Source organism: Artibeus jamaicensis, unplaced genomic scaffold (genome assembly GCF_021234435.1).
Source record: "Artibeus jamaicensis isolate MK-2021 breed Jamaican fruit bat unplaced genomic scaffold, CSHL_Jam_final contig_332, whole genome shotgun sequence".
Classification (NCBI taxonomy): domain Eukaryota; kingdom Metazoa; phylum Chordata; class Mammalia; order Chiroptera; family Phyllostomidae; genus Artibeus; species Artibeus jamaicensis.
In genome coordinates, this window is record NW_026521788.1 from 3,086,457 (window position 1) to 3,110,716 (window position 24,260).

Sequence of the window (24,260 nt, forward strand, 5' to 3'; positions counted from 1 at the left end):
GGTGTGGTGTTTCTTTCCCAGAACACACTATGTTTTCCTTGGCTTCAGAGCCTCTGCATAATCCATTCCCTCTACTGGAACAACCAGCCCCCGACTCAGCACCTGTGTAACACTTACTGATTCTTCTGGCCCCAGCTTGAACATGAGCCTCCTCAGACTGGCCACCAGAGCACCTTTTATTTACTACCTTCATCTTTTTAGATATTCCTCAAAGATTTAACAGGACTATGTCTATATTATTCACAGCAATATCCCCAGCACCCGCCTTATGTCTGGTCATGTGAGTTCAATGACTAATAGTTGCCAAAGGTCTCGTGTCTTGTGGCATTCCTGTGCATGTGCCAGGAGTAGGAGAGATTCTGTTATATTATGTGAATTCTGAGGACAGGGAGAACGGGCAGGTATCATGTATTGGGGGTGGGGGTGTAAGAATAGGGTAAGTTGAAAAACAACACTTTCAACATTAACCAGTGCAATTCTTAAGTCCAAAGAGAGAGAAGAAAGATAATTAACTTACCAAAACGTTGCAGTGAGATGGGTCCGAAACAATAATTGTCAGCCTGGTTAAAATTTTTATTGGTTTTGATTTTCCCTATAATCAAAAACATGCCATTAAAAAAAAGCACAAAATACAAATGACTGATTCTCCTCTTTCCCCGTGGAAGTATTTATTAAAAGATACCAGGAACAGGGGTAGTAAAGATCAATAAAACCTAGCCTTCGTTCTGAAGGAATTTGTAATACAGGTAAAGAGAGAAGATGCAATGTTAACTACATCATAATTTACAGGTTGTAGGACTGCAGGAAGGAAGATCAGCAAAGAAGTGTGGAATCAACAGTAACAGAAGGTTTCAGAGAAGAGCTGGGTCTTGGTGAAAAGGCAAGACTAGGCAGACAGAGGAAGGGGCACAGCTGGGGAGAGGACCACACTGATCTTTGGGTGTGTCTGCATTGAATGAACAGGTATTATGCTTCTCAAACAACAAAACACCTACCTGTACAATTGGCAAAGTTGTAAAGAGTTCTGAAATGGCTACTGGCTTTTCAATTTCCTACAACAAACAATGAACAGTTACTCTAGATTGTACATGTTAATGGGGCAAGGAATAATGGAAAACTTACTAGGGGTTTGTGGGAAAGATAATTTTTCGTTTAAAAGAAAGGAGGCTAACTTCTTATATTCAGAGACACTAAATTAGCTTTTTTTCCTTAAAAAAATACAGGAAGAAAGCTGTGAGCATGAATGGATAGGAGGGATAAAAAGCAGTTTTTAGACTGAAATAATCAGTAAGGTCCAAATCTGTATGGCCCAAAAAGAAATACATACTTACTAATATGTTTACCAGGGAAGTCAATTAGTTAACGAGACCACGACAATAAAAAAAATGTAAATATTGTGATCACAGTTAGTCACTAACAATGCACTTTTTAAAAAAAGTGACTTTATTGGAAGTGACTTAACTAACATTAAATCAACTTTAACAATCCTCACAGCATGACCTAGTACTTCACAAAACACTACCATTTATACAAATATGCATCAACTCTTATAAAAAATGCAGAGTACATTTAAAAATTGCAAGGAAATAAGCTTATCTGCAGGTTCCATATTACCAACATAAACAAATAACTGTGAAAACTGGTTATTATTAACTTCAGAAATTATATTTTACCTGTTTCTTTTCTTTAAATTCAACAATGTGATTGATGGCAACAACTGAATAGCCAACTGAAAAGAAAAATTGAGCATTCTTAAACGTTACAACCTCTATTTCCCATCCCAGTACACCCGGGCCCAACCCAATTCTAGATGTCATGACAAGGAGAACGTCTGCAGAGCAGTATGGGTATGAACTCTGGTGTCAGAATGCCTGCTTTCCAACTAAGCATTACCACTTACAAATTTCAGGTTCCTCATCTGTCAAAATGATAACAGAACTCATCATACACCTTCATGAGAATTAAATAACAACAATACACACAGTGTTTTAGAACAGTGCCTGGCACATATTTAAGGCTTTGCTTGACCTCTGTGGTATAATATTATCATGATACTAAACACTCTTAACTTCGTGTGTCTCCTTTCCAACTACCACTCCCTTTCATGTTCCTTTTCTCATTTTCATCCCATCAGCTTTACAATTTTTCAGCATTACCTTTATCCTCATTTCTTTTGCTTTTTACCCTTTCTACTTCCTTGAGAGGCTTCCTCAGGAGAAATGGAGTAATGACCGCCTCACACCACTGTCCATTTCTCTTTTTGAGCTCCCCATCATCAAGGACGAAAACCCTCTGAGGCCAGGGATTTGCTCTATCAGCCCCAACACAGAGCACCATTCTGGGCATGTGGACGACCAAAAATATGTCATGACTCCTGTCTCAAGTTATGTAAGCACCACACAGGGCGGGGGAATGACAGTATATTAAAACATCAGGCATATTAATGCCAAAATAGGGGTCTTCCCTGTCATCAGTTTGTCCACCTTCCTTCTTTTTTTCCTCTCTCAAATATTTATTAAGTATCCATTACTTGACAGTCTGAGTACTAAGTGTTAAGAATACAGAAAATAGAAGAGAAATTTGCCCATACAGTACTTTGTGCTTCACCTTTCACTCAGTCAAATTTACCAACCCCCACTGAAGCCTCCCCCACCAGCATTCTTTACTGTACTCCCAAGTCTACTCTAGGCTCTTCTGTTATATGTACTTGGGATACCCTTTTGACTACTGAACTATGTTTCTCAACATTCTATTGTCCTTGAGAAACGTCAACTAGGTTCAAGTTCTTCACACACTTATCCTAAACTACTCATCTGGCATCTTAAGGTTACTTCCCCAATCAGTCTCTGGTGTAACTTTATTTATACAGCATCCTCTGAAGCTCGTCATTGGTGCCTTACATCATATCGCAACCTAAGAACCAGGGCTCTGTCTTCTGTGTTCTTCCACTCACCAAACAGCAGTCCTTTACCTCTGACTCATATTGGAGTCACATTAGGACTTTTCGTTTCATTTTCATTCTATGAAAATACTTTAGATATTTATATACTTCAGGTAACAATGTATATATACTTTACCATATCACTTTCAAGCATATTTAAAACTGGGACAATTTTTCTAAACAAATCATTGTAACTTTCCTGAGTTTTTAAAAAGGTGTACAATTTATTTATTCCATGAGCATTAACTGAGTAACCACCAGGGCTGCTGAGTGACTGACCATACTGGGCACACGAAATAAAGAAAAGAATAACTGAAAGACATGGCCCTTCTCAAAAGAAAATCATGATTCATTCAGTAAGGGAATGGCACCAGGGAAAGTTTCACTGAGAAAGTAATACAAGACACATCACACCCAGAAAAACGGATTTTTAAGAAACCATCAAATTGTAGCGCTAAAAGGCCCGGATCATCTTGTCTACCTCCTCCTTTTCACTGGTGAGGAAAGTGTACTCAGAGAGAACGCTAATTAGTGGCTGCAATGGAAAGAGAAAGTCAGTTCTCTACAGATACTTCATAAAGGGGATGGGAAGAAATGGTGTAATCCACTTTGCCAAGGAGTGGCTTCATCTAGCACCATCTCTGAAAAGTATCATTACCAGCTCTCACAGAGCTGGGACTGAAGAATGGATCTCCCTGCAGAAACCTCTTTATTTTAAAGCTTCTACCCCACATCTAAGGAAGAAAACAGCAGTCATGATTAATTCCAATAATTAAAACAGGCTCTTATCTCTTCAGGGTTTTCGCTTCCCTTGGATTCAGTGTGAGTACTATTCCAGCGTTTCGGCCACGTTGCTCCCCGTCCCTTCATTCCCCGCCAATATATGCTCTCCTACCTATCCTTCTTCCTCTAAATATTATTCCAACACTCTCAGCCCCATTTCCCGCCCCCTTTCTCCGAGCCCCACAGTAAGTACTCCCGCGCTGCACACCTGCTTTGCTCTGACACTGTCGTTAAAGAAACACATGGGTGACATTAAAAGCACTAGTGTAGATTACACTCGGAAGCCCTGACTTCTACCATCCATCAGCTGTGGGGCCCTATACAAATCTCCCACCTTCTCACGGCCTCAGTTTCCTTCAGTCTGCAGGAAAGAATGAGCTAGACTAGGTAACAGCTGCCCAGTGCCTTCGGATTTCCCGCGTTCGGGAGCCGAGCAACATCTGGGTGGGCATCAGTTTCCAGGGACATTCCAGAGACCTGAAAGCAGCACCGCTTTGTCCGGTCCCTGCCACACGTGGCCCCACTGTCTGGCAGACATCGAGGCTGGACAGGCACAGAGGCCAGGGCGACTCACGGTGAGCAGCGTTCTCCACGAGTCCGCGCAGTGCCTTCAGATCCGTGCCCACTCGTAGGTCCAAATCTGCAAACACCGCCATGCTGCAGCCGCGTGACCTTCCGCGCCCCGGCCGCCAGGCCCGCCCCCTGAGGCATGCTGGGAATTGTAGTTTCCGTAAGCAGTCTCTAGCTCCCTTTAGTTGATTATTTAGTCAAAGGTCTGCAGGCTCTTCGCTCTACCTTGAAGTACCAGCAAAAATTAGTGTGTTTAAACCAACGGCCTCACTTCACCCCTTCTTTATGTTCTTCTAAATGAGAATGTTTGGTTTCCCCTGGAGGGGTTCAAATCTCCCACTATTACTCCTATTAGTGTAGAAAGTGATTCTTTCGATTGTCTAACATAAACCAGAAACTCTCTAGGGGTTGAAAGGCTTTTTTAAAAGACATAAACAATCCATTTATCTTTCCTTCCTGTAAAGTCCATGGCGAGTTTAAAATGGGCTTATCTGGAAGAGGGGGAATCTGACCTGAAAACCTCAAAAGAGGTCTGCCTGAGAAAAGCAAGGGCCTTTTTTTTTTTTTCCCAATCAGAACTGGCTGCGAAATGGCACCGTTGCTTTCTATCACGCTTAACATCTTCAAACACACGATGGCCAGCTCTCCCTATGATAAGGGGTGAGCTCCAACACTGGTTTGGCAAAAAGCAGGTTTGATAAGGGAGGTGCAAAACTGAAATATTTAGTTTTCCAGTACAGAAATGTGCAAGGTGATGTCAGCAAAAGTTCGCTGCCACCAATCCAATGTCAACAGTAGTCCCAATTTGAGGTGTGGTAAAGGAAAGACTTTACCCAGGTAAACAGTTTGCAAACTAAGGAAACCCAGCCTGTAGAAGGAATGGAAAGCGGGCTCCCTAAGACAAAGGGGATGTCCACTTTTATAGAGAAAGTGCCTAGTGTGGTCTCTGATTAGCCCATTTTTATGCAAATTAGGAACCCAAGTTTACACAGTTTGATTGGTTCAAATAGTATGGTTCCCATTGGTTGGAATCACAGGTTGGTTGTTGTAAAGCAGCCCTGATTGGTCACTATAGATGCAAATAATGATTGGCTGCACAGCTCCCACTGAACAGGGCAATTTTCAGCCCATTGGTTGAAATACAATACCAGCAACTCCTTTATTAGTGTTGATTCAAATGTCAGAAAAACAGTGTGGGAGACTTGACAGCCCAATATATGGCTTTCCCCCCAAAATGCAATGTGCATGAGAAGGCTCTGTAAACAATAGCTGCTAGACTGATTATGAATTTGGGTCCAGTTAACCACAAGCAGTCCTTTTCGACAGGTATTTCTTTCTAGTCTCAACAATGGTGTTATATCCCACATATTTGATGTATCCACATTTTAAGACTTAGAATAAATGAATTCTTGATAATTGAGAACTCAATTCCCCAACAGCATAAAATCGTGGAACTACATCAGTGCTTCTCAAAGTATGTGTGACAGACGGCCAGTTTCCCCCATCCCAGCTATTTGAGAACCAATACACGATCCCTGTGTACTTCCACTAGGCGGTGCTGACCTGGTAAGTCTAATTTAACAACGTCTGACTTCTATACTGGGCTACATGAGAAGAGTCACTGATTGGGGACTTGGATATCCAGACAATGCCTAAGTACTATAAAATTTCCCAAACATTTTCAGTTTCTGTATTGGCTTATCACAAACAGTACAGATAGTCTCTGGTCTGTGGACCACATCTTAATTAGTGTTCCTTTACAACTTTTTTTTTTTTTTTTGGTGGGGGAGGTCTCAGAAAGGAATTTTAAGAGGTATCTGCATGTAATTCTCCTCTTGGTTAAATTTTGTAAAGAAATATTTTGCTTTTTCCAATGTTTGATATTCCCTAAGTAAAAACGGAAGAAATTTTTTCTTCTGCAAATAGAACAAGGTCATATAAAGCAAATCTTCTACCTTTCATCAGAAAACCTAGTGTTAATTTTGTAGGAGCATACAGGCCTTTCATTTATGACCACAAAACCTAGATTGGTCGGAAATACGATCAATGCGTGGTGAAGGTGAGTAAGATGACAATTTAATTATTTGATGCCAGCATTAGACTAAAGAAGTCTTCTTTCTTTGAAAGTCATGGTGCTGTTACTGTCAACTGTACCCTTTAGTCTTATTTTCTCATCTTAACCCTGGGCCTAGGTGAAGAGAAAGGGTGAGAAACCAGAAACCAGCCTCGGAGCCCTTGACAGAGGGCCAGCCAATTTGCTAAGTACCTACCTACATATCTTGTTTAATTTCCAAAGCCACTGTGAGTTAAGTGCTTGTGGGTTTTTTTTTTTTTTAACAAATGCATTTTACATCTGACAGATATAAGGCTTAGATAATAATGGTAGTAGTACAGGTGGGTTCAGGCAGTTTGGTTCAGTTCTCATCTTGTGTATGGCCTCCTGGGCAAAAAAATCAGTGAGGAGAGTTGGAGGTAGGAAAGGAGGGAAAGGGGGGAGAGAATGGAGGGCTGGAGAGAGAGGAAAGAGGAGTAGGGAAGGACAGGAAAGGAAGGAGTAGGAAAGCAGACAGCTAAGTGGGAAGAGGGAAAAGACAGGACAGAATAAGGAACAGGGAAGAGGGGCAGATGTTGGCCTGCAGGGGAAGCTGTGGCAGCAAGGCTGTGGGGTTTGAAGGAGACCTTGGCATTACTGACTGGAAAATAGTAACACTGTATAATCCTCTAAGTTTTTGTATCCTTTATCTGGATTTAATCCATACAACCAGGCATTGAGAGAGCTATTGTTACTTGTTATATCAAGGAGGAGTGCTGGGCTCAGGGAGGATCATTCTTGCATCACTGCTTCTTTCTGGGGGAGCTTAGAAAGAGGATGGGTTTGGGCATCAAAAGCAAACTTTGAACCCATCTCGGGCTCCCTGAAGACCTCTTTCTTGGATTGGCCCATAAAAGTCAGTGTATGCTGGGTTAGTCTTTGCCCTTATCCTGTTGTCATGTGCTTCATCTTTCCTGGCTGGGCTGAGAGACACTCCACTGGGTCCCTGTCCTCTGGCAGCCGAGATGGGGGAAGGCAAGAAGCAGTATTATAACATAATTTGCACAAGTGTGTCAAGAGCAGCTGACAGGGTCTTCCCGCCCAGAATGAGGGGAAAGTGTAAGAGATTTGTGGATGATAAAGGATGATTTCCTGGAAGAGATAATGCTTGAATTAAATTTTGATGTGTGAACTTGAGGAGCAATGGGACACAGAGGTCTGGGGTGTATCCAGATCTGGCACAAAGTAGGTGGTACTCTGTCAAAAGTTGCAGGTTTAATCATTGAAAGCATGAGCCTTTATACCCATGTTGACGTAATTGCAGCACAGTTAAATGTATTCAATTACCTAAACACATGGCCAAAAACTTGCTGAACTGTGCATACGGTGCACCGGCATGATAGATCAGCAACTCCAACAGCACTCTCTCCTGTTCCCGATGATGAAGTGCTTGCAGGAGCTGCTGCACAGATCCAGGCAGACTTGTATGCGCCCCTCTCCATCATGTGCCTGGCACGTTTATGCAGTAAGCTACTGTTCATTTCCCCCCAGAGGCCCTGGTAGAACATTCTGGAGGAGTTCATTGCTAAATCTACAACTCTAACAGAATTCCATAGGACATCACCAACCCAGGAGGCCTCTCTCCATAATTCCTCCCTCACCTTGCCTTCCCTTGAAACTCCCATCACTGACCTGATATCATGAGAATCTGTCCATCTTCTGAGCTGGTGCAGTGTGTCCCTGCTCGTAATGTTAGTTTTTTTTTAAGTGCAATTAATATGAAAGTGATATATATATATATATATATATATATATATATATATATATATATATAAATAAATAATTGAAAGTTTGAAAGTGAAAGATGGAGAAGGCTTGTCCATTATAAGAATCAGCATGGTGAAAAAAAGAGTATTCCTACCTCTTTAAAGATGCAATGTATGTCTTTGACAAAGAATATAGCTCAAGAAGTCATTATGAAAGAAATCAAAGGAATAACTATGACTGGCAAATGGAAAGGATGCTCGATGATACACTTACTGAATGGAAAGAAGAGGACTGAGATTCTAATTGGGTTGGTTTTTTAAATGCAAGTAAAATAAATATATTAGTCAGGGTTCTCCAGACATACATAGCTGTATATTTATATCTATATACGTGAGAGAGAGAAATTTATTTTTGAAAAGGGATCAGCTCAGGTGCCTATGGAAGCTGACAAGTTCCAAGATCTGCAGCGGGCGAGCTGTGGACCCAGGACTGCTGCAGGTGTGGTCCCAGTCTGAAGACAGGCAGGCTCCAGACCCAGGAAAAGCTGCTATTTCAGTTTGATATACAGGTTGGTTTCATCCAATGTCAGATAAATCACTGTCCCAGCTTGACAGCAGTCAGGCAGCAGAAAGGTCAGCTCTTTTGTGTTACTCAGGCCTTCAACTGATTGGATGAAACCAACCTATACTGTGGAGGTTGACCTGTTTTATTCATTGTACTGATGCAGATGCTAATCTCATTCAGAAGAAACCTCATACACACACACAGAATGTTTGACCAAAGATCTGGCCACCCCATTGACCAGTCAAGCTGACAGGTAAATTTAACCATCTTCGGCACGTGGCCTTGAACTTGTTGCATATTAAGTGAAAAAAATTGCTCAGCAACTAAAACTTTTTACTGAAGCAAAGTTTACAAGGAGTATATACTGAAGGCAAGAGAAAAGAACAGGTCCTAAACGGAAGCTAGCATTTGCAAACATAATAACTGTAAGTTCTATTGCTCAGTACATCGCAAATATAGTTTAGAACTTGCAGGGTAAATTATGCAAAAACCAAAATTATCTCTGGTATTTTCTATTGCAGAACATATATAAAAGTTATCTGTATTGTTGAGAATTTTGACTTGAGTAAATCCTTTGGAAATGGTGCCTTCAAATGGCACACCATTTGGAAGTGACTTATTTTTGTGTTTGGAGAAGAATGTTGGGAATTGTCAAGTTGTCCTGTCAGAACTGGTAACTGTGACTACCACGGACTCCTGCAGGGCTCACTGTTGACATCAGCCTTATGCAGCAGAAACACAATGTAACAAGATTTTGCCAAGACAGAATTTTAGGCAATTTATTGAACTACTGACCAGAACTGACTCTGAGCTCTAAGTGTAAAAACTATACATAGTAAGCATGGTAGCCATGCCTCACACACAGTTCATGCTCCAAATTCCTGTAGTGGATGTAGTAGAAATTTTGAACTGCTTGAAAGCTACTCATTTATTAAGCTTTCCACGGAAGTTCTCTTCGTGTATTTGTACTGAGGAATAGAGTGCCCACTAGGGGGTGTGCATGTACCACTTATATTCTAAAAACGGTGGTACAAACAATTAAGTCGTTGGTAAAATAAACAAGTGTTTTTGGATCTATCTGTTCTCTGGTTTTCTGTTCATATTTCTTTAAAGAAAAAATGTTAAGGTGACATTATTTTGTAAAGAGAATTAAAAACTTCTAAATGTAAGGAAGCAAAGAAAAAAATGTACATTTTTATAGTTAGGGATAATGAAATGAAAGTAGTATAATTAAAGGGCAAACATATAAAGTTAAAACAAAAGTCACGACTCACTTTAAGCTGAGTCATTATTTTAAATCATTAATGACTCTTGGTTATAGGCATTATTCTACACACTTTTTTTGATAAATGTTTATTGAACACTTAGTTTACGGCAGGAATAAGAAAATATCCTTGACTTTGGGTGGTTCATAGTCTAATGGAGAAGACAGGCATGTAAATATATAAAAAACATAATGCAACACTAAGTGCTATAATAGAGATTTGAAAAATACGTTTTAACAAAACAGAGACAGACCCAGAGACAGCAGGGTCTGACAGCAGAAGGTGTGGGGAGCTGGGGGGGAGGGCAGAGGGATTGAGAAAATAAAGAAAAAGAAAAAAACTCATGAAAAATATGCTTTACCAGCCTAGAAAGGACAATGTTAGCTATGGTGGAGAAATCGTCACAGACAGGGGACATTCCTGTTCTCTAGACTGACTGCTTGTACCCCAACTGGGCCTCCCCAGTACATCTGTTGACGGGCTTCCTAGGACGTGTGTTCTATTTCTATGCCGCCTGCCGCTCCACGGCCCCACCCGCAGCCACAGGGGAGTATTTGGATGTTTATACCTAATAATCTCAGCACTACACCTAAGCATTGTAGTTTTCCTAGTCTTTTCTCATCTAATCCTGGGGCCAAGGGACACTCAGACAATTAATTTAGTTGAGTGAGGCAATGAGGTGTAAAAGCGAGCACCTACAATTTTTGAGAAGTCAAAAAAACAGCCCTGTAGGAAGTCAGCTGTGTCATCATTGGAAATTACCTGCAACCCCAGGCAGCATGACATTGGCTTGGCGTGCTTAACTACCTAGTGACTTGCTAATGATTCCGATGGCGCAGGAAGCTTTTCCTTGTCTTTCTAAAACGAATCTGGATGGTCAAAGCATGCCGTTTAATGGGAAATAAAATAAACTTTCCTGCGCTTGTGTCTCACACACGGGGATGTTGGTTCTCTATACACATGATTAAACTTACAAATTTGGATGAGCTAGCTAGGTGAGTACCTAGGGGAACACAGAGTTTAGAAAATGCCAACTCCTGTTAAGGGACTCCCAGCTCTTCCGGATTCGCCCAGAGCAGTTTTGAGAGTGGGGGACTGCCAGTTGGGAGATTATATCACAAAGCTGTAATTCTCAGGTGCCCTCATTGACGATTTAATGGGAATGCTGTTACAGGCAATGAGAGGGTAGACAAGGTTTGGTACTTTTCAAGCAGCAGTTATTCTTTTAAATGAAACAGACAAAAGGGATAAAGTCTGAAGACAGGGTTTGATTTAGATGCCAACACTTCTCTATTTATCTCCAGTGTATGTGCCAAAGAGTGGGCACGTGGGCGGAGGGAGCAGATGGGTGGTGGCAGTGAAGGAAGCAACACCTGATATGGATTTTAAAACATCATGAAACCAAGGGCAAAAAATTTTACAAATTTAGATGAATGTGTAGGTATTTTATGAGAATTTTATGAAGCTGTATCTTTAGTTTTGCTTGGAGAAAATGGTGGAAAGGCACACACAATATTTTAGCATTTTTATGAAGATAGGATTATTTGTTAGTCAAGGTTAGAGGGAAAATGAAAGAATTCCAGATCGTTCTGTCAGGATTTTGGAATAATATAATGATAGATGAAACTTCAACTTCATATAAACAAGGTAATGAATGCTGTAGGAGCTGAGATTTTCAATAACTGTGTTTATACATTGTGGCAGCTTATAAATTAAATCCTAGAACTCTTAGGAAATGCACTCAGCCATCACCAGGGATAATATAATAGAGGTGACTGCTCTATAAAAGGGGGAGTTTGGACCTGATACCGTATTGAAATGGAGAAGGAAGGAACTTTGAAAGTAGCATTTTACTGAATATTTGTTGAGTTTGTAAGTCTACAATTAGAAAACAAGAGCAAAAAAAAAATCAGAAGTTGCTATGAAACAAATGGGTTGGGTGAAGGCTGGTAAGAGTGGAGGTACAAATTATACTGACTCTAGATTTCATTAAAATAGGAGTATTATGTTTCAAATTCTTTGTATAGTAAGGGTGGAACATTAGCTGAAGGAGACACGAGAAGCTGACCTGATTAGCGTACTCAAGGGAAAAAAATTAGAAAAGTCAGAAGTATTTTGTAAAATTTATTAGCTTCAAAAATTTTTAAGAGGCTTTGAGACAACTCTAAACCTCAAGACCAAAAAACTGAGACACTTCACTGCAGTCCCCGACGATGCTGGGCACGTCATCAAACTTCCACAGGTCCCTGTTTCCCTGTCTGTATTGAAGAGTCAACAAATGACTTCTTAAACAGCTTCCGACTACAGACTTGTTTTCTTTTGTCTGAAATCGTTTAATATTAACATAAGTAAGGTTGAATAAATGTCCTCATCCATCTTAACTATTAAATAGTACTGCTTCAGGGCCTACCCATTATCTTGGACTCAGTGTATATTGATCTGCTTATTCCAGGCAGGGAAGACCCCCCCGACATTTTCATAATATTGAGACAGCTGTGAACATTGGTCCACCACTGAGGGATTATTTTCCCTACTTCGAATTTTTTTCTTTTGAATGTGCAGAGGGAAAAATACGGACATAGTAATGATAAAAAACCCGGGTTTGTAAACTACATTACTTACCAGATGATGGCAACAGCAACTGAGTTTGTTTCCTTATCTGGAAAAATAGGGCTAATACCCACCTTGAATGAGAATATTATTCAGCATTCAGATAAGCTCAGTTTGAGGTTTCTGTTCCTTTTCATTTTATTTATCATCTGCTAGGGCCTAACTAGAAAAGAAAATATATTTATTTTAGAGTCTTAAACTAAAGAAATCACTGATGGCTTCTAATAAAACCTTTAATAAAAATCAGCCACTCCGACAAGGTTTGAAGACTGAAGGGATTTTAGTCAATAGAAATTAAATCAACATACACCTACAGGATTCTCCTGCAAAACATTAGAACCAGTAATTTCTTCGTTTATATGCAAGATTTCCGGAATACCCTGGGAGAATTAATCCTCCTTTCAACATATTAGGATTTGATGCTGAAATATAAAAGCAGCAGGGTCTAGTTTCGCAGCAAAGAGGCCTGTTTTTAGATGCCCACAGGGAGCAAGGACCTAAAGTCATCTTTCCTTCTTCCGTTTTTTTTTTTTTCCTTCTTTTTCTGAGGTTCCACCCCTATCCCATTCGAGTCCCTCTTTTCTTCCATCGTCACCTTCTCCCATAAGTGGTCAAAATAGGAAACGGAAGCTGTTGCTTGTATAGTGCTCGAAAAGGCTATTTTAATTAAGGGGGGGAATTTCCTCCCCAGGTTCCTCATTTGGCAGTGAGTCCGAAGGCCCACTGGCTCCCTGGTCGTCCCCCCCCCCCCCGCCCCCGACCGAAGGGTCGTTCACTAGTGACAGGAGGTGCGGGTCCGCCGGAGGGGGCGTGAGACCCTTCAGCCGCAAAGACAGCTCCACCAGCGGTCGGGCTCGGGATCCCGGGAGGCGCGAGGAGCGCCGCCCCCGCCCTGTGCGGACGCGCGGGGGAGGTGGCGCCCCCTGCCCAGCGGGGGAAGCCCGTTCCGCGGGCCGGGGAGCAAGGGCAGCGCCGAGGCGGCGGCGACTGTGGCAGTGGCGGTGGGGAGCGGCGCGGCTGCCGCAGGGGAGCGGCAGCGGCGGGCGCGAGGGGCGGGGCGCCCTCCGCAACTTCTGCTCCGGCCTCACCGGCGCTCTCCGCGGACTCGCGCAGCGGCTGCTCCGGGCAGCGGCGCCGCCAGCCGAACCCGATCAGCTCGCTGCAGGACCCGCGCGTCCCGGGCATCCGTCGGGTGCCCGAGGCGCCTCCCGCAGGGAGTCCCCACGCGGCCGCGCTCCCGCGTCGTCCGCAGCGACTGGGGGCCCGGGACGTGCGGGGCCGCGAGGCCGAGCCGGGCGCCCCCCAGCGGCCGGCGCGGGCCTCATGGCTGGGCCGGGCGGAGCGGAACCGGCGAGGTGAAGCCCCTGGGCCCGCAGCCGGAGTGTGTGGCGGGGGCGCCGGCTCCATGGGCAGCAGCGCACAGCGGCACGATGATGGACGTTAACAGCAGCGGCCGCCCGGACCTCTACGGACACCTGCGCTCCGTCCTCCTGCCAGAGGTAGGGCTGCCGGACCTAAGCCCCGACGGCGCCGGGCCGGTCGCGGGCTCCTGGGCGCCGCACCTGCTGCGCGGGGGCCCTGAGGTCACCGCCAGCCCTGTGCCCACCTGGGACGCGCCCCCGGACAATGCCTCCGGCTGTGGGGAACAGATCAACTACGGCAGAGTGGAGAAAGTTGTGATCGGCTCCATTCTGACGCTCATCACGCTGCTGACGATCGCCGGCAACTGCCTGGTGGTGATTTCGGTGTGCTTCGTCAAGAAGCTCCGCCAGCCCTCCAACTACCTGATAGTGTCCCTGGCGCTGGCCGACCTCTCGGTGGCTGTGGCGGTCATGCCTTTTGTCAGCGTCACAGACCTTATCGGGGGCAAGTGGATCTTTGGCCACTTCTTCTGCAACGTATTCATCGCCATGGACGTCATGTGCTGCACCGCCTCGATCATGACCCTGTGCGTGATCAGCATCGACAGGTAAGGCCCGGGCCGCCCCGTCCCCGGGTCCGGCTCGGGGTCTGTGCTTGCTGGTAGCAGAGCCCCGCGCGCTCGCCTTGTCTGGGAGGGTAAGCCGGACTTCACGGCGGGATGAAGGGCTGCGCTTTAAAACATCACCCCCCACACATCAGCCTTACACCAACCAACTTCAGTTACAGCAAAGCCTATATTCACCTTTGGAAGAAGAGCCCGAAATGTTCTGGTTTCCTCTAGTGAGGACTTTACGACCAAAGTTAAGAGTATTTCAAGCATTAGCAGTTCCACCAGGGGGTCCCTTGTCTTGGTTTTCGGGCGGAAAGAATTTGGTCCTTGCTGAGCTTGACAGACCCTTGCTGTGAGCCCCAAAGAGTCGATTCTTACTTTAAGAAATCAGTGGGAGAAAAGTCACCTTGCTTCCCTGATTGTAGGAGCTACTCCTCAGGCCAATGAAGAGACCTAGGATGGTCCCAGAATTGGGGGTCTGCATGTCTGAACGTTGCACCCCTATGATTGTTGATTCTGATTCTCCTTGTGAAAGTCTGGTTTTAGTGTTTGGCAAGGCTGTTTGCATCCTGTGGACTTACTGACTGGAGCCTTACTCCCTGTCCGAATGGTTGGTTCTAGCCTTTCATCATATCCCTTGGGAAGCTTCTCTTGCGAACTCCCCCCCCCCCCCCCTCGGAGTAATTGAAACAGACGCTGATCATCTGTCAGGGATGCTGGGGAAAAAATTCCTGCCGTGGGTATCGGATTGGACTAGGAGATCCCCGGGGTTCCTCCAGGTTCTAGGATTACAGGATTCTGCAGTGGAGCCAGTCTTTGGCCCTAGAAATATTGTGCAACTTGAAGCATGGTCCCAGTGTTTTTTGGCCACAGAGCAACTCTGCTTCTCTTGAAACTGAAATATTAAACCTTCATATTCACACTCAGAATTCTGCTGGTCCTTTAAAACCAGCGTAGGACTGGTACTGTGTTTAATGATACAGAGAAATGATTGCTTATTTTCTTTGGGGACCCACAGAACCTTTAAATGTGTAGCCCTTTTTAGCATAGGAGAAATAATCGATGCCTCCACACTTAAAATGACAGTGCCTCAAAAGACCGTCTAGCACAAAACTGAAAATTTCCTCCTTTCCCTCCCTGTAAGCACTGCTATTTGTGGTTTGTTGATATTGAACACGTTCTGCTATTTTACTGCTTGGCCAAGGTTTATGATAACGCGGAATAAAGGGAATGTTAGGAAAGGGGATATTTTCAAGGAAAAAATACATTGTAGCTGTATTTAATTAAAGAGCTAGGTGATTTTTAAAAAATTGGATCCTGCCATTTTATATATTATGTTAGGAGCTTCTGACAGAAAACAAGGAATTATTTTTAACAGGAGAACATGAACTGCATATATGTGAATATTAGCTCCAAACTTGACAGCTGAAGTTCTGAATTACTGTAGTTAAGAATGTCAAAAACATATGCATTTACAGTCTGGTTGTGGTGACAGAAACTAGGAAAGCATGCTCAATATACATAGTCAGTATAAACATGAACTATAAGCACAAAAATTCTGTTACTTAGCCAACCAAAACAGTGCTCCCTGCGTGAATGGAGTCCTTTAAATAGCACTCAGTGTGGTTAAATGAGTAACAATTTATGTTGCTAGTAATGCATTTATAATCTTTTTCATCTCATAATTGATAAATGATAAATAACAAAGCATGCTAACTTGTCTCCTAAGACATCCAGTGCTTCTGTTCTTCTGGGCACATTTAAGTTTGGCTGGGACTACCCTGAGATTCCCATGCATAAGCTGAAGGTTTTCTTCACTCAGGGTGCATGTGCGACTTACCAGCAGCAGGAACATCTTGAATAGAGAGAAAAGGTTAATCCTTCTTGTCAAGAGCTTCTAATTTGTTCATCAACTACATCCTTATGATGTCACAAATTATGATAATACAGGGATATAGATTCTGTCTCTTCATATCCTATAAGAATTATGCTATTGGTGATTTCTGCTTAAAAATTATTTTAGAAGATAAACATATCATTTCTTTACATAATATGAAGAATTACTAATGGTGGGAGACACAGATTGCTTTGCTTCCAAGAACGCAGAGAACTAAACATGAGAAAAAGGGAAATGCATTTGACATCTAAGGTGAATTATTTTTGAAAAGACTGTTTTCCTCTGTTCCACTGTAGAATGTGACCGACGATATTAAAATGTGCTAAGAAAATATGAAAACATTTAATCTTCATTCATTTTTTTATTCCCTGTTGATTACCTAATATAGGTTATACTGTGCTTTGTGCAGCGTAATCAAAGATGAATAATAATTTTCCTGCTTTTGAGCTCATACTACATTATGAGAATTTGGATTTCTGTTGGGCAGTTAACATTTGGTTAATGGAACCTTGATACTTCTTAACTGGGATGCTTTTCCAATGCAATTACATGCCATTTTCTTTACAGGTTTCAACACTCCCATGGCTACCCTTTTCAGATAATGACTCATGATGATTGAAAAAGTAGCAGCCATTCTGTGGGAACCCCCTTATCCTTCTGCCACCAGACAACCTTTCCCACATCTGTACCCCTTTTATTTCCTTCTAGTTAAAAAGCAAGAAGACATTGGGTCCCAGCAAAGACCAACCACCTGCACTTCACATCCCACCCCCTCACCTTCTCGAGGACCCTGTTTCTTCCTCGTCTCCTCATATCTTCTTTGTCCTCATTTTTTCCTCTTAACTAGGCAAAGGTTGATCTTCTAGTTTTAAGAACTCCTTTGACCTTCCTTCTCCCTCCAGTTACTGGTCCACTGCACAGTTAAGCTGTGCCTGCAGCCTCTCTTTATTTCCCTACTCCTCAGATAGGGGAGTTTTACACTCAGTCGTTCTACAGTTCAACAGTTCCCCTTTTAGGATGCTCTTTTAAAAATAGAAATGAAATTACTCTCGTGCACAGGGTGAAAACATACAAAAACAGTTAGTTCTGTATGTTGTTTAAGTGAACTTATATAGGAGTAAAAGTGCAAAATAGTGCAGAGGAATGGTGAACACCAAATCAGGAGAGTGGTTGATCTCTGGTGGAGTGGGTGGGTGGGTGGAGGTGCCGTCAGGGAGCAGTGCATGCAACTATGTTGGTAACAGTTCATTTCTTAGTCTTGGTATTTTATATAGACTTGTTATTCTTTGTATAACACTTTGTATGTTTGAAATATATTTTAAAACTTTCTTGAAATATGCCCATGCAATCTGCAACTAGATCAAGAAGTTGAATATTATTAATCTCCCAGAAGTCCTCTCCTGCCCCTACCTAGTTTCTGATACTCCCAGAAATAACCATTGTCTTGGCTTTTTGCATCATAAATTAGTTCTGCCTGGTCAGAACCTCATATACATGGAATGGTAGAGTATCAACTCATAAATCTGGTTGTTTTTTTGCTGAATATACTGTTTGCGTGATTCATTCATAGGTTTTACTGTCAGTATTTTATTCATGTGTTTTTTATTTTTTTTCTGAGTAGTATTGCATTTGTCTATCAGTTTACTTGTACATGAACTTTGAATTATTTCCAGTTTCAGAATATTACTAACAGTGACTCTATAAACATTTATTTGTGGACAAGTAATTTTGTGGACATGTTTTTATTTTTTTTTGGCTTTATATAACACTGGATAATAAAGTACTTTATTGCATTTTAATTCTATGTAACCCCCTTACACCATTTGTGTTATCCTTGTCATGCATTTTAATGTACATATTTTAAAAACCTATTAGATGATATTTTTATTGTTATTTTAAACAATCAGTATTCATCCTTATTTACCTACATGTTTATCTTTCCCATTACTCTTTATTTTTTCCCCACATTACCATGCTTTCACCTGGGATTATTTCTTTTGCCCAGTTAGACTTTACTTAGCATTTTTTTAAAAGTGAGTGCCGGTGATAAATCTTCTGTGTTTAGTTGTCTGAAAGTGTCTTAATTTTACCATCATTTTTTGAATGACACTTTCTCTGAGCATGGGATTCTGTATTTGAGGATTTTTCAACACTTTAAAACATTGTTCCACTGTCTTTAGGCTTCCATAATTTCTGTTGAAAAATCAGCTATTAACCAACACTATCATCTCTCCTTTAAAGAGAATGTGTCTTTTTTCCTCTGGCTGCTTTTAGGATTTTCTCTTTATCTTTAGTTTTTATCACTTATTCTGTGATGTCCCTAAGTCTGGCATTATTATTTTTTGTTGTTGTTGTTTTGCCATGAGTCCTACAGGGTTTCCTAGTAATTTTTGTATTTGTGCACTGACATCTCTGAGTTTGCTATTGTTTCTTTAATTACTTTTACTATCCCATTCTTTCTTATTCTATCTTCAAATTTACATGATTTAAACCTTTTTACTTGATTATACATTTGTTACACTCTTATGTTCCATTTTGCATTTTTCTCTGCGCTTCAGTTTTGAAATTTTTTTACCTGCCTTCCAACGTATTAATCATCTTTTTGCTACATCTAATCTATTTTTCAGTGTTATCTATTGAGTTCTTTATTTTAGTCCTAGAAATTTCATTTGATCCTTTTTTTTGACATTTGATCCTTTTTATTGATTCAAATTATTTGGTGAAATCCTCTGCCTTTTATCTAATTTCTCTATCTTGTTATCATATTTTTGAGTATATTAATCGTGGCTAAACTTTTTCTACTAACTTTATTGTCTGAATCACTTGTGAGTTCTTTGTGCGTGGTCTGCTTTCCCCCACTCTGGGGTTTGGGTCTGTGCCTTAGCATGCCTAATAAATATTGATTGTGTCCTCAACATGTGGTATGAAAAATTGTAGATGTTGTAGGTAATGTTATTTTCTTCTAGAGAAAATAGCTGCTAGGCAGGCGTACTGGGGGACTGATTATTGTAATCCAGTTAGAGAAGGAGCTAACTATAGGCTAGCTTTTAGTTTTGATAAAGCTCTGTCTGCCACTAGCAGATAACTCTTCTGGGGTGTAGCCTTCTTGGGATTTTAGCTATGAGCATGGGTGTTCTTGATGACTTCTCTCCCTGGTTAGTCAAAGCTCTAATTCTTCTCTCCTCAGCACTGTGAGACTATCAAAATTCCCACTCAAAGTTTTATGGGAGCTTTTTCCTTGGCTTCTTAGCCTCCTGCCCTGTACAGCTTAAGAATTCAGCAAATGTGTTTAAGGACCAGCCAAATGCTGGGCTTAGTTTTCTGCTTCTTGTTGGGATTTTGGCTATTCATGACTCTAATTTTTGTCTCTCTATTTTTAAGAGACTACCAAACTTTCTTCTGGTATTTTTGCCTTTTAATAGCAATTCTGCTGAGGCTTTTTGCCTGGATCTTCAGCCCCATAACTCCTCCCCTGGTTTTGGAAAATGTTCCGAGGAAAAGAATGGCTGCAGAATTTTGGTTTGCCTCTCTGTGGTTCTCTGTTTTCCAGGATTTCCCCCCCTCAACTTCTGGTTATCTCAAGAACTCTGTTATGCTTTTAAGCAGGTTTGTGTGTGTATATGTGTATGTATTTGTGCTTTACCCAGCTTTTCTAGTTATTTTCATGGGAAGCATTGGTCTGAAGCACCAGACAATTCCATCAAAGCTGGAAGTAAATGTGTGCCTGCAATATTTTAAATATGCACAAACACGGAAGTATAGTCAGGTACATTTCCTGTTTGAAACCATTCATTGGCTTTTTATTTCCCTTGGGAATAAAATCCAAACTCTTGAGCACATCTACAAGTTCCCTGACCACATTCCACCATGCTTTCCACAGGATAATCATGCTGACCTTTTTTAGTGTTTCCATCATGCTAAATTCTTTCCTATGTCAGGCTCATTTCATGCAAACCCACCAACTAATATATTTGCAAAACTCTAGTTTTATATTTGGAGTTCTAGTTCCTAATATATGTTTTTAATCCCAAGTTGGAAAACTTAAAAGTGTTTAACCCTCTACAATGGCAACAATTAAAATATCTGAAAAATAGCAACTATTGGCAAGGGTGGACAACAAAGGAAACTTTCATACTTTGGTAGTGGAATTGTGAACTGGTGAACAACTGTGAAAATAGTTTGCATTATCATGCCATGTTGAAGATACGTACACCTTATGATTCTGTTATTTTCTGATATAGGTATATGTCAGAGAGACTCCAGTCACCAGAAGTCTTATACAAGAATATTTATAATACCCAGAAATTGAAGACCCCCAAACTTGAAAAAAACCATGTGTGTCAGCAGTAGAATGGATAAATATATTGTGGTACATTCATTCACACAATGGAGTACTATTCAGTAGTGGTTATCAAACTTGTGCTTGCATTAGAACTATGCAGAGCTTATTAAAACAGATTACTGGGTCCCACCACAAGAGTTTCTGATTTAGTAAGTTTGGGGTGGAGACTAATAGTTTGCCTTTCAAACAAATTCTTGATTCATTCTGATGCTCTTCTTTTGGGGCTCTTACTTAGAGAACTGCTACTATAAAGCAATAAAAATGAACCAGTTATAGCTAAAACGAATCTCACAAAGTAATTGAAACAATATTTTTACTGTCAAAATTTTGAAACATTTAAAAGTCAAGAGTATAGTCTAAAGAGGCTACTGTATCCACAACCTACCTTTAACAGTGATTAATTTATGGCCCGTCTGTTTAATGAATACCTTGCAACTCCTCCACCTTTGCAATATTTTAAATCAAATTTCAGACATCATGTCATTTCACCCATAAATACTTCCAGGTTGTAAACATAATGCTGAGCAGAAGCAAAAGGTGCAGAAGAATACATAATATATTTCTGTTCATGTGGCAATTTGAAGCAGACATTGTTCAGAGACATGCATAACTGAAAATATAAAGAAAAGAAAGGAAGACAAAAAAAGAAGCAGCAGAGGCACCCACCAATTGTCTTGAGGAGGAAATTTCCGAGAGTCCGAAATCACTAGCGCTGTCCTCATTCTCATGATGCCTCTGTACGTCCAGATGTCATGAGAGTGCGGGTACTGACTACTTCCGGGTGGGAAGGAGAGGGTTGTGAATGGAGGTGTACTTCTAAGTTGTGCAAGGTTTTGTCTTTTGACTGTAGTGGTAGTTGCACAAGGGTTAACTTTTTAGATTATTGTTGAAGTATCCAAACATATTTTAAGCCAGAGTACATGTACTATATTCTGTTTTTATAATAAAAGGGACAAGAGTATTAATTTATTTGGTGACATCTTGCGAAGGTGTTATTTGGATGTACATCAGATGTATGATTAATCTGAGCAGATGCAGTTGCTGTTACCATGCTGTCAGCTGCCATTGGTTTTTAGCTTCGCCTGTGAGGACAGAGGTCCTCTTTGGGTTCTGTGTGGTTACAGGAACTCATCTGGCTTACTTGTGAGAGTCATAATCTTTAGTTCCGACTGTGGTCTGGCCGATGCCTTGCTTCCCCGCCAGGTACTATGAGTCATTTGCTTCGATGATCTGAGTTCTGCTCTTGGCCTTAATTCCGCTGTGATCAGCAGTGCAGGGGCATTCTGGCTTCCCTGGGTCGCCTTTTGCTTTGAAGGAAGTTATCCTTGCTCGTCTCTAAAATTAAATTTCAGCTTGTAGGTACACTTTAAGAGTTGAAAGAACCCTAAACTAGTTTTGCCATGGCAAGGTGGGAGGGAGAGGAAACACGTCTCTGCACTGTCCTCTGGCGAGGAAACATTTCCCTTAAATTACGTTTGTTTCTCACGACCATTCACAGGAAGTAGCACCTCAGGGTAGAAATGCCAGCAGCTAATAGACTTTTAAGTGCTTTATTGTTCGCCATCCACTCTCCACGTGTAGAAACCTCCTTTGGTCCTCCCTGCCATCTCCTGGGGTGGGCATGAGCATCCTCACTCGGTGAATGAAGGAGGCACTGGAGCAGGAAATGGCTTTTATCCACGGACACAGTTTGTATGTGTGGAACCCGTGTTCAAAGCCTATTCAATTGCCATGTATTTGTGTATGTGTTTAAGAAGAATAGTAAAAATTTGGATATGGGCACGGTGAAGGAGATGATCCTGAGGCCTTAAAAGAAATGCTGAATTAGACAGGTGATGAAAAGGCAAGAGCTATTCCAGGTGAGGGGAAGAGCAGATGCCGAGAGTGTGAAGGCAGTAAGTCAGTCTGGGTGAACTTACATACAGGGAGCAGGAAGGCAATCCAAGTGAGGTAATAGCGTAGGAAAAGCTGGAGTCTGTAAGACTTCACCCCTGGTGGCAGATACTGCTGATTGCCTATCCCACCCCGCACCCTCCCCTTCCTCCTTCGTTACAGGAATTCCTGTTTGTACCTGGGAGTAGCACTGCCCAGAATAAATACTTTTCTAGTCTCCCCTGCAGCTAGGTGTGGCCATGTTCATACATTTTGACCCAGGAGATCTTAGTAGAAGTATTATATTTTGGCTTCTCAGAAGTTTTTTTTTTTTAATCAAAGCAATTGGTGTGTGCCCTCTTCCTCCTCTTTTTTGTCTTTCTCTCCATCTTGTTGCCCAGAATATGTGTGGCTGGAGCTCCCAGCGTCATCTTGGTCAAGATGGACAACCAGGGCCACACTCGGGAAGGAGGACCAGGGTGCCAGAAGGGTAGACTTGTTCCTGGGGATTGTGGGTGCCAAAAGGATTGCTGGTACCCTGACTTCTGCTAATTGATGAACATATACCATTGCGTCATCTGTCACATGCAGCTGAAGTCAATGCCAACTGCTAAACCTGGGGGCCGGTTTCTTATCCCACTCGCTCATCTTTCCCACTGATGTCCACATGTACTTCCTAAAACATCAGCGTGAGGGAGGGGGGTCATGGCGCCATTCTCCTTTGTAAACCCTTCAGGAATACCAATTATCATTTTTTTAATTAAAAATTAATAAGTTAATTAATAAGTTAATTTTTTAGAGGGGAAGGAAGGGAAGAAGAGAGGGAGAGAAACATCAATGTGTGGTTGCCTCTCACACGCCCCCTACTGGGGACCTGGCCCACAACCCAGGCATTCAATTCCCACAACTGGGAATTGAACTGGCAACCCTTTGATGAGCAGGTGGGCACTCAGCCACTGAGCCACACCAGCCAGGGTGCAACTCTCATTTTTAAGGGCTTTTTGTGCTATTCAAATTCCTAAAGACTTTAGGCATGGTATCTCCTTTCATTTTTGTAACACCCTCGTAAGGCTGTTTACTGCGTGTCTGTCATTGAGTCTTGCTGGACAAAGGTGAACAAGACAGAGTATGACTGGTTTTAATCCCTTTCTCCAGATGAGGAAGTTGAGGAAATGCACACACTGTATATGACAGGAACAGTGTCTGAATCAAAAGCCCACGTATGTCTCCCTATGTCATTGTAGCCATTGCCTGCTACATGAGGAGTGTTAGGATATAGCATTTGAGGCCCTTTATAATTTGACTCACCCCCCCCCGCCCCCGTAGCCCTAATCTGACTAACTCTGTCACAGACACTGCTTTTTAACAGTATGTCAAAACAAAGCTAATGCACTTACCTTCCCAACCTGTTCCTCCCCCAAGGTTCCCATCCCGATAAATGACGTCACTCTCCACACAGTTGCTTTGCTAACCATTTGGGTATCATCTTTGAGGCTTTCCACCCAGCCCCTCACTCTCACTAGCCTGTCACCCAGTCCTGCCGACTGTCCCTACACTTTCTTTTTCCCTCCTCTTCCAGTGCCAGCAGCTCAGCCTAAACCCCTATCCTATCATCTTTCCTTTGGAGGATTCCGAGTAGCTTCCC

General features: G+C 42.1%; 2 protein-coding genes and 1 long non-coding RNA gene across 10 annotated transcripts in view; 1 reads left to right on the forward strand and 2 right to left on the reverse strand.

The window, feature by feature from the left end:
- Positions 1 to 4,401, reverse strand: part of RPP30 (ribonuclease P/MRP subunit p30) — a 40,037-nt gene extending 35,636 nt beyond the window's left edge. For both annotated transcript variants that reach the window (XR_008391357.1, XM_037156680.2), the window contains exons 1-4: positions 4,299 to 4,401; positions 1,674 to 1,729; positions 996 to 1,052; positions 518 to 592 (exon numbers count right to left, since the gene is read on the reverse strand). Coding sequence is in view for 1 of the 2 variants with exons in the window: in XM_037156680.2 (XP_037012575.1) it covers positions 518 to 592; positions 996 to 1,052; positions 1,674 to 1,729; positions 4,299 to 4,380 (270 nt within the window). In the remaining variant the exon portion in view is untranslated. The remainder of the gene's footprint in view (positions 1 to 517; positions 593 to 995; positions 1,053 to 1,673; positions 1,730 to 4,298) is intronic.
- Positions 4,402 to 12,064: 7,663 nt separating this feature from the next.
- Positions 12,065 to 14,180, reverse strand: LOC128627208 (uncharacterized). 3 transcript variants are annotated; one of them, XR_008391362.1, is made up of 3 exons: positions 14,139 to 14,180; positions 12,545 to 12,695; positions 12,065 to 12,245 (listed from the first exon to the last, which is right to left on the reverse strand). It is a non-coding gene; the product is annotated as an uncharacterized LOC128627208 (long non-coding RNA). The 3 variants fall into 3 exon arrangements; XR_008391360.1 differs by lacking the exon at positions 14,139 to 14,180 and adding an exon at positions 13,621 to 13,693 and having other exon boundaries at positions 12,607 to 12,695; XR_008391361.1 differs by lacking the exon at positions 14,139 to 14,180 and adding an exon at positions 13,621 to 13,693.
- Positions 13,704 to 24,260, forward strand: part of HTR7 (5-hydroxytryptamine receptor 7) — a 72,650-nt gene continuing 62,093 nt past the window's right edge. For all 5 annotated transcript variants that reach the window (XM_037156686.2, XM_037156685.2, XM_037156684.2 and 2 more), the window contains exon 1: positions 13,704 to 14,501. In XM_037156686.2, coding sequence (XP_037012581.2) covers positions 13,963 to 14,501 — 539 coding nt within the window. In that variant the 5' untranslated portion in view covers positions 13,704 to 13,962. The remainder of the gene's footprint in view (positions 14,502 to 24,260) is intronic.